The sequence below is a fragment of the Crocuta crocuta genome, unplaced genomic scaffold, assembly GCF_008692635.1.
Source record: "Crocuta crocuta isolate KB4526 unplaced genomic scaffold, BGI_CrCroc_1.0 scaffold334, whole genome shotgun sequence".
In the NCBI taxonomy this organism is placed as follows: domain Eukaryota; kingdom Metazoa; phylum Chordata; class Mammalia; order Carnivora; family Hyaenidae; genus Crocuta; species Crocuta crocuta.
In genome coordinates this window covers 2,437,136-2,447,054 of record NW_027533260.1, presented here as the reverse complement: position 1 = coordinate 2,447,054, position 9,919 = coordinate 2,437,136, and the positions used below count along the sequence as shown (strand labels likewise).

The 9,919-nt window shown below is 46.7% G+C and overlaps 1 protein-coding gene across 1 annotated transcript in view; it reads right to left on the bottom strand.

The window, feature by feature from the left end:
- Positions 1-9,919, bottom strand: part of LOC144217547 (sodium-dependent neutral amino acid transporter B(0)AT2-like) — a 9,954-nt gene extending 35 nt beyond the window's left edge. Inside the window, exons 1-5 of the mRNA XM_077747152.1 lie at positions 9,426-9,919; positions 889-1,149; positions 555-712; positions 321-447; positions 1-165 (exon numbers count right to left, since the gene is read on the bottom strand). The exon at positions 1-165 is cut by the window's left edge and continues 35 nt beyond it. Coding sequence (XP_077603278.1) covers positions 1-165; positions 321-447; positions 555-712; positions 889-1,111 — 673 coding nt within the window. The 5' untranslated portion in view covers positions 1,112-1,149; positions 9,426-9,919. The remainder of the gene's footprint in view (positions 166-320; positions 448-554; positions 713-888; positions 1,150-9,425) is intronic.

Genomic DNA, 9,919 nt, shown 5'->3' with positions numbered 1-9,919 from the left:
TCAGCCCCGTGATCATGGTTAAGAAGAGGAGGAACCAGGTTGCGAAGATGCCCAGGGTGAGGTGCAGGACGAGGGCGTCGACCCCTTCCTCAATGTGGCCTGAGGCGCTCAGGGTGGTGTGGTACCAGAAGTACTGGTGGGACTCAGTACTAAGGCAAGAGAGGTCTGGGGGGGACCGAGGCACTTAGTTAGGCCCCACCTCACTCGGTGCCTGTCCCCCGCTCTTCACTTCCTCCCCAACGGCTCTCACTCCCTGTGTCTTGTTCCTTGGTGCCCTTGCCTCCCTTGGGCCTGCTGGCCGCCTCTCTCCCTCTCCTCACCAGTGACATTGGTGGTCTTCACCAGTGGGCACTGGTTCCAGGGCAGGGAGTTATCAAAGGAGTTGGCCAGGTAGGAAAGGCTCCAGGTGATGATGATGCTATTATACAAGCTCATCAAGATGCACACCTAGGGATGGACACAGCGGGCCTGAGGGACAGGATGGACAGAGACGGGGGACCTGGAGACCGCAGGGGGTGACTTGGGGATGCCTCTTGGCCGGGTCCTTCATTCACCAATATGCTAGCGTATCCTATGCCGCCCAGCCAGGGGACGAGCTGCTTCCAGACCCGGATGTTGTCCACACGCAGCCAGTGTCCCATGATCATCTCCATGTACAGGAGGGGAATCCCGAACAGGAGGAGCATGAAGAAGTACATCAGGATAAAGCTGCCTGGAGAAAGGAGCCAGGAGCTGTGCTCAGGCAGGTGCGGGTCCTGGCCCCCCTCCTCTTTAGCCCCTAGAAGTCTGGGTGAACCTCCAGGTGTCTGCTCCCCCAGCACCCAGGAGTCTGGGCTTTGAGCCTTCAAACTCCTTCCCCAAACTAAGGATCCTGATCCCTGGCCTTACCTCCTCCGTTCCGCTGACACAGGTAAGGGAAACGCCATATGCTGCCCAGCCCAATGGAGAAAGCGACCTGCACCAAGATGTCCTTGGTTCTTTTAGCCTGAGCAAAGTGGTTTTGGGTCTTAGTGGCCAGAATCTCCTTGGCTGTGAGCTTCCTGGACACACATGAGGAAGTTTGGGGTTCTTTGAGATCCTCTTCCTCTAAGATTTCTTCAAGGGACTCCATGACTTTCTTCTTTCAGGCCAACTGACTCCTGAGGGAATCTTGGGGTCATCAAGAATAGCAGACTTTAAGGGCTGTGTCTCAGATACTGAAACCACGACGGCAGCATTTCAGGGCAACAAAGGGCAAGAACTTACGTCTTGGCTCTCCTCACTGGTTGAGTGTGGGCAAATAATTTCATTGCCCTGAGACTCAGTTATTGTGTTTTTCCCCCTCTCTTGTCTTACAGGCACAGATGGATTTCAAAATATTTCATAGCTCTTATGGTGTGAGCACCAATCCAAATGAACCAGCCATAGTTGCTGGAATGTCAGCTGAACATCAGCCCCATCTGGGGGCACTTGGGGGACTCAGTCGCTTAAGCGTCTGACTCTTGATTTCAACTCAGGTCATGATCACACGATTTCTGAGTTCAAGCCCCACATCGGGCTCTGCGCTGACAACACGGAGCCTGCTTGGAATTCTCTCTCTCCTCCTTCTCTGCTTCTTCCCCACTCAAGCTCATGCTCTCTCAAAATAAATAAGTAAATAAAAAAATTCAGTAAAAACAAAAACACATCAGTCCCATCTGAAAGGATTAAAAATGACATAGTGGATACTGAGTGCCAAGGAGACTCCAGGAGCTCGGGTTTCTTTCCTTTCTCCTTCTAGTCTGCTTGGCCCCGCTAATGCTAATGCGCACGGGCTTCCAGGCCAGCCTTTCTCAGACCTGTGTGTCCCAACCAATGCAGGAGCTCTCAGAACCCTCCAGGCTCCTTTCATTCTCTTAGCCTCACTCTTCCAGATTCTGATTCAAGAGATCTAAGGTGGGGTATAGAGACTGGTGGAATTAAAGAGCTTCCTGGGGTTCCATTTCTGGAAAGGCAGCACAGGGAGGGGGTTCTATGGACCCATCCCCTAGTGAAACAAACATAGCCTGTGAACAGTACCAGGAAAGAAACATGCAAGGTCTCTGGAAAATGTCTCCAGGGCATGCAGCAAACATTTAGTCAAGAAAATCTACTAAAACTAAGAACAGGAAGCGTCTGTGGCATGTGAGCCAGGGCCTGCTCCCTCCCTCCTCATTCCTGGCCTAGTGCTGCGGAGACTGGAGACTACGTGGCTTCCCACTCAGAGGCTACAGGAACCTTCCCCTGAGGGGCGGACCATGGGCACTTGTCATTTCTTTTTGGCAACATGTGGCAGAGACGAAATCCCAGGAGAGTGTGGTATAAAGGTGCCACTCTGCCCTCATCTGTGGCCTGACTGGGACCCTGGTACCGCCCCCCCCCCCGGCCCCAGCTCATTGGTGCAGTGGAGGTTATATGTCAGGAGCGGCAAGTCAGTAGGGCCAGAGGCTAATGCTGCACATGGAGCCCTGCTCCAAAAGCACTCAGAGAGAATCAGGCCGCTGTTCCCATCCAGCTCTGAAGATCCTGTCCTGGGAGAGAGACAGGCTTTCAGAACAAATGGGCCCAGAAGTTTTCCCAAAGGAACTGACTTTATTTGAAACGTGTGAGGAAGTTTGAGCCTGAGGGCACACTCAGAATCCGTAGATTGTAGGCCAGGAGTACACTAGAGAGAACGAAGGAGGAAAGAGACAGCTAAGAAAATCCCTCCTGGGGTCAGAACGAACCTCAAACACTGAGTTCAAAAACTACTCCTGTAAAAAAGCCCGAATTTAACTGGATTAGATTTTGGAACAATTTATGCATCAGACTACTGTCAAAAATAATGGAGCAATCCGCTGGAAACTAGTGGGTCCCCCAAATTATTTCAAGAATGAAGACAGAATAAAGACACAACTTCAGAGAGTGCTGTCACCAGAAGCCCTGAACTCCAGGACATAAGACAGAGTATTCTTNCAAAGTGGGCTCTGCGCTGTCAGCACAGAGCCCGATGTGGGGCTCGAACCCACAAACCGTGAGCCCAAGTGGGACGCTCAACTGACTGAGCCACCCAGGTGCCCCAAGAGGGAGAAGTCTCTTTGATGGAAGGTCGGACATGCAGAAAGGACTCAGGAGTAATGGAAATGCAAGTATGGGGATGGAACGGAGACTGCACCAAAAGTAACGGTAACATCTTGTTTGGTTTTAACTGAGTAAAGAATAAGAATTGCACCACAGTGAAGACGAGAGGGTGAGGATGGCGTCCCATTGTTCTAAGCACTTTTTATTGTCTGGGAAGAGGATAAAAGTACCGAGACCAGGGACGCAAGCCTCCTGCAGATCGTACAATTTAGACGCGTGGCTCTCAGCTGCTCCTGACCAGAGTCACACAGCCCTTAGCTACTGTTAAAGAAACTGCCTCAGGAAATGCCACTGAGTTGCCAGCGGGATGCTGTTCTGCCAGGGTATCAAGTCTAAGGTGCCGTGTTTGCAAGAAAACATAATACGTTGGGACTTAGTAGTCACAGGGTATGGAGCTTCTGCCTCTGTACTCTGGAGATGACGTCGCTAAATGCAGTCGGCCCAGAATGGTTTAGGCCCCTAAAGCAAGCAACTACCATGCTACGCTACAGTCACACCCAAACCAGACAGGAACGTGCCAGAAGTTCAAGATGGTCAAGAAAGGAAATAAAGCTGATCTAATCCTTAGTCATCATGATCCAGGGCGCCTGGGTGGCTCAGTTGGTTAAGCATCCAACTCCGGCTCAGGTCATGATCTCAAATTTGTGTCCCTCCCCGACTCATGCTCTGTCTCCCTCTCGTCTCTCAAAAATGAATAAACATTAAAAAAAAAACTTTAGGAAACTAGGGCTAGAAAGGCATACCTGTAATTTCATAGAAGTTATTTATGAAAAAGTTTACAGTAAACACTATACTTAATGATGAAAAGTTGAAAGCTTTCCCTTGGAGTTCGGGAATAAGACAGGGATGCCCACCAGTGACTTCTAGTCAAACTGGATTAAAGTTTGGGCTGACTGATAGCATTCATGGTTCTAAGTCTCCAGTTTTTCCTATATGCACACCCTTTGCAATGTGATTCTGTAGTTTCTCTCACTAACGAGGCCATAATCTACTTTCCTACCCCTTGAATCAGGGCTGGTATGCCCGTTCAGAGCCTCACTGCAAGAGACCTCCTTGTTGCTTCTTGCTCTCTTAATTTTTTAAAAATTTTATTTATTTTTGAGAGAGGGACAGAGAGTAAGAGGGGCAGAGAGAGAGAGAATCCCAAACAGGCTTCATACCATTAGCACAGAGCCTAATGTGGGGCTTGAACTCATAAACTGTGAGATCATGACCTGAGCCGAAACCAAAGTCAGACGCTTAAACCACTGAGCCCCCAGGCGCCCCGCTTCCTGCTCTCTTACACTCTTGTTATCAGCATGAGGACATAGCTAGGCTAATTTGCTGGAAAATGAGACATGGAAACCTGAGCTGGGCTGAATCACTCCAGTGGTCCCAGCTCAAGCTAGCGGCGATCAATCATAGCCAGTCAACTAACTCCCTTACATATTAGCTGAGCCCACCTTCATGGCTTATGAGGTATAATACATTCCTGTTGTTTAAAAAAAAATTTTTAATGCTTTATTTATTTTTGAGAGAGAGAGAGACAGCGTGAGCAGGGGAGGGTCAGAGAGAGAGGGAGATACAGAATCTGAAGCAGGCCCCAGGCTCTGAGCTAGTTGTCAGTGCAGAGCCCGACACGGGGCTCAAATCCACGAACTTTGTGTTCATGACCTGAGCCGAAGTCGGACGCTTAACCGACTGAGCCACCCAGGCGCCCCACATTTCTGTTGATTTAACTCACTTCACTTTAAAGTAATTTGTTCTGCAGCATTTGGGTGGCACTAGATAATTGGTACAAGACCCTAACTTAGCAAGTGCAACAAGATTTTTTAAAGTGTAAAGTTTGGATAGGAAGTAAAAATGTCATTATTCACAGATACGATTGTGTATGTAAAACATAAAACAGAATCTATAAACACATTATTAGGACCAGTAAGTGAATTTAACAAGGTGGCTAGATACAATGTTAACGGAATACAATTAATAGTATTTCTAGATACCAGCAAGAAATAAACAGGTAATGAAAAAAAACCCCTAAGGGTGACATTAATAACAACATTAAGATATTTCAAGTGTTTAGGAATAAATCTAACAAAAAAATGATAAGACTTCCATACTAAAACCTAATAAAGGATTAAGGGAAGTAAAAATTTTAAACAAATGGAGAGATATTTCATGTCAACCCAAAGTATTGTGGAAACGACAGTACTAAATAATTAGGATGGGAAAATGTATATTCATATGGAAACAATGAAATTTGACTATTATCTCACATCATACAAAAAGTAATCCGTGAAATTAAAAAATGAAAGGCAAATTCATAAAGCTTCTAAAGAAGTTAATATGAGGGAGTATCTTCATGATCTGGAGGTTGAGAAAGATTTCAGAAATAGGACTTGGAAACCACTAACCATAGTGGAAACAACGGGTAAATTTGAGTTCATTAGAATTCAGAAAATCTGTTCAAGAGGCAGCATTAAAAATGTTAAAAGCCACAGAGAAAAAATTTGCCACGTATACAGCTGACAGAGGATTTTTAAAAATCCAGAATCTATAAAAATCTCTGACAAATAAGAAAAATATAAATAACCCAATAGACAAATGTTCCAGGAAATGTGAAGAGACCTTTCACCAAATTCATTCTCCAAATGGCCAGTGAGAAACATATCATAGGGTTCAAACTATTTAAACAGAAAGGAAATTAAACCCTTAAAGGGAAATTAAAGGGTGATTAAAACCACACTGAGGAAGGGGCACCTCAGTGGTGGCTCAGTCGGTTACACGTCCGACGTCAGCTCAGATCATGATCTTGAGGTTTGTGAGTTCGAGCTCCACATCGGGCTCTGTGCTGACATCTTGGAGCCGGGAGCCTGCTTTGGATTCTGGGTCTCCCTCTCTCTCTCTGCCCCTCCCCTGGTTGCACTCTCTCTGTGTCTAAAAAATAAGCATTTAAAAAATTAATTAAAAAAAAAAAAACACCCACACTGAGGGGCCACCCCACACCAGTCAGACTGGTAGAATGGAAAGGCCAAGAACACCAAATACTGACAAAGATGAGGAGCCACGGAGAATATTATATACCGCTTGGGGTGATGGAAACTTACAGAATTATTTTGAGAGACGGGTGGGCCATTACCTACTAAGATTGAAAGTATACAGGGCGTTTGAGTGGCTCAGTTGATTAAGCATCCAACTCTTGATTTCCGCTCAGGATGTGATCCTGATAGTTTGTGAGATCGAGCCCTGAGTGGGGCTCTATGCTCAAAGTGGAGCCTGCTTGGGATTCTCTCTTTCCCTCTCTCTGCCCCTCCCCAGCTCATGCTCCCTCTCCTTGCTCTCAAAATATGCAAATAAACATTTTTAAAAATATGGAAGGTATACATATCCCACGAACAGCAATTTCGCCATGTGCAACAGAGCATACATACAGGAATTTCCCTAAACAGCACTGTCTGCAACAACCCCAACAGGAAACCATCTGGACGTTCAACACAGTAGCGCGGATATACAGTGATATAGCCAGTCCCAAAGAATACTGCACAACACAGAAGAAAAAAAAATGAACTACAGCCACACTTAACAATATGAATAAATCCCCAAAACTTCATATTTGGTGAAAGAAGCCTTACCCTAAAGAATACATATCATATGACTCTATTTATAGCAAAGTCCAAAAAACAGGCAAAACTAAAGTGTTTAGGCATGCACACTGAGGTGGTAAAACCATACATGAAAGCAAATGACTAATGGTCCTAAGGGTCAGAATGGTGAGTCCCACTTAAGGGAAAGAAGGGGTTTGGGAGAGGCTCAAGGGAATGTTTTTTTGAGGATACAGGCAACTTTCTTCTGACTAGGATGATTGGGGCATCTGCTTGAGAACAACCACTGAGCTGAATGTTTCAGTTTCGTGGACTTCCATGAATTTGTGTAATATTGTATAAATATTATATTATTAATATAGTAAACGAGGTATATAGGTATGTAAGACCATAACAAAGTCTCCAAAACACACTTCTGGGTGAAAAGTTACAGACTATCAAATGTCCAACACCATTTATGTAAAAAAAGAATCCACAGAAAGAAGATGTCACATTTCCAAGTGTTCACACACATGCATGTAAATGCACAGAGGACTCTTTCTGGCTGCGCTTTCTCACATAACACCCTCCCTTCTGCCCCTTCCCATCCTCCCTCATCCAGACAACTTCAACTCATCACTGATGCCTCCTCTCAGATCTAACTTCCTCCAGGAAGACAGCCTTGATCACCTTTGCCACTTCCCTGATATGTAGCTGGAACTCTCCAGAGGTCTCTTGAGGTTTTAATACACCTTACACATAAACACCCTTTCTCATGACTAGTGCAAGGCCCCCAGTAGCCTCTCTTGGGAATGTCCTGATTAAAATGCTTCCACAGGGCACCTGGGTGGCTCAGTCGGTTAAGCGTCTGACTCTTGATATCCGCTCAGGTCATGATCTCACGGTTGTGAGATCCAGCCTACCATCAGAATCTGTGCTAACAGCTCGGAGCCTGCTTGGGATTTTCTCTCTCCCTCTGCCCCTCCCCTACTCGCGCTGTCACTCTTTCAAAANAAAAAAAAAAAACGCTTCCACAAACTGTTGAAATCTGGAAATGTTGCTATTTTGGTACTCGGATCGCATCTCCCAGGCTTTTCCTCTTACTAGAACAGCCCTTTGTAGGGTAACCAGTTTCCAGTTAGAGGTTGGGAAGTATATGGCCCCTCTCCCACCCCACCCATTCAAGAGCCCACTGCACAGACTCCAGCCAGAGGGGCAGCCAGTCACCCTGCCCTGCAGATGCCTCTCAGCTCCTCTGTGGCCAGTACTGGCACCAGCGTCAGCTTCTGTACCAATGCAGCACACAGCCCGGCCCAATTCAACTGGTGACTTGAGAAGATGGCTCAGGGTTGTTGCTATTTGTAAGGCAGGCCATCTGGCCTTGTCTTAAGTTTGAGGTTTTAGTTTAACTAAATGCAATGTCTACACAATCTTTAAAAATACCATGATTTAAAATGTTTGCTCCTAGGGGCGCCTGGGTGGCTTAGTCGGTTAAGCGTCCGACTTTCGCTTAGGCCATGATCTTGCGGTTCATTGGTTCGAGCCCCGCGTCGGGTTCTGTGCTGACTGCCAGCTCAGAGCCTGGAGCCTGTTTCTGTCTGTGACTCCCTTTCTCTCTGACCCTCCCCTGCTTACGCTGTCTCTCTCTCTCTCTCTCCCTCCTAGAAATAAATAAAATATTTTAAAAAATAAAATAAAATAAAATGTTTGCTCCTGGGGCACTTGAGTGGCTCAGTCAATTACAGCATCTGACTTCAGCTCAGGTCGTGATCTCACGGTTTGTAAGCTCAAGCCCTGTGTCCGGCTCTGTGCTGACCGCGCAGAGCCTGGAGCCTGCTTCAGATTCTGTGTCTCCCTCTCTCTCTGCCCCTCCCCCCTTGTGCTCTGTCTCTTGCTCTCAAAAATAAACATTTAAAAAGAAAATAAAATGTTTGCTCCCTTTAGTTCTTTCTTTTTTTTTGGAGACATTGCTGGAATTTCCTTTAGGTTTTAGAAGGAGGTTAGAAGGAGGCACAACCAATTTTATAAATTGGGTATTATTATAGTATACGTATATATGCATATGTTACACGTGTGTATTTCTTACAAACTGGATATTACTATATATTATGTATCTGATGTTAAATGAAACATGCAGCGTATTAATACTCAATGAATGTGTATTACCTGCAAATTGGAGATAATATTGGAAATTATATATATATTTTATCAAGAGTGTTTTCCTATGTGATATTCTTTACAAATATGATTTTTTTTAAATGTTTTTTTTTTTATTTATTTCTAGGAGAGAGAGAGAGAGAGACAGTGTGAACAGGGGATGGTCAGAGAGAGAGGGAGTCACAGACTGAAAGAGGCTCCAGGCTCTGAGCTGGCAGTCAGCACAGAGCCCGACGCGGGGCTCGAACACACGAACCGCGAGATCATGACCTAAGCGAAAGTCGGACGCCCAACCGACTAAGCCACCCAGGCGCCCCTACAAATATGATTTTTAATGGGTACTTATTCCAGCATCATTATATAAACCTGACCAAGTTTACCATTTGCTTAAATCTTCCTGAGGGGACCTAGCCCTGTTTAAGTCAGCACTCAGGGCCCCTCCTGAATGGCCCTCTGCTTCCGGCTCCTCCCAGCCCCCACCCCGGCAGCAGCAGTCACCCGTCACTCCATCAAGGCTACCTGCAATTCACTCTACTGCCAATGCTCCTTCTGTCCTTACCCCCCAGAGGTGTCAGCCCAGGTAGTACTTGCCTGGAATAGTTGTCTCTGTCACCATTCCAGTCGCGCCTGGATATGGGAACCCCGTCCTTCTGGGCTTCCGTGCCTCCTGCTTTGTCTACTCTCCAACAGGCTCCCAGAGAATCAAAGGAGCAACAACCAGTTTGAAGACCAGGCAAGAAACTCTTTGATCCAGACAGGAGAGTCCCAGGAGTTCACCTCGGAGCTGGTCAGGGAAGGACGTGCCTACAGCATCCCAACCCCACGGACTCAGCCCAGGTGACCTGCTGGGGAAAGTTGGTGTCTCCAGCGCAGGCCCAGCAGCGAGCTGTGTTAAGGAGAGAAAGGGGGAGAAGGGAGGTGGGATGGGGAGCGAAGAAGGGGCAAGATGTGCCACCAGACTTCCGAGTTACCAGGGGCTTTTACTACTCTGCCCCTCAGTGTCCGGGGTCCAACCCTCCCCTTCCAAACTCAGGGCATCCTGGATCCCTAAATTCCTGGAGAGAAAGGAAGATGGGAGAGGAGGC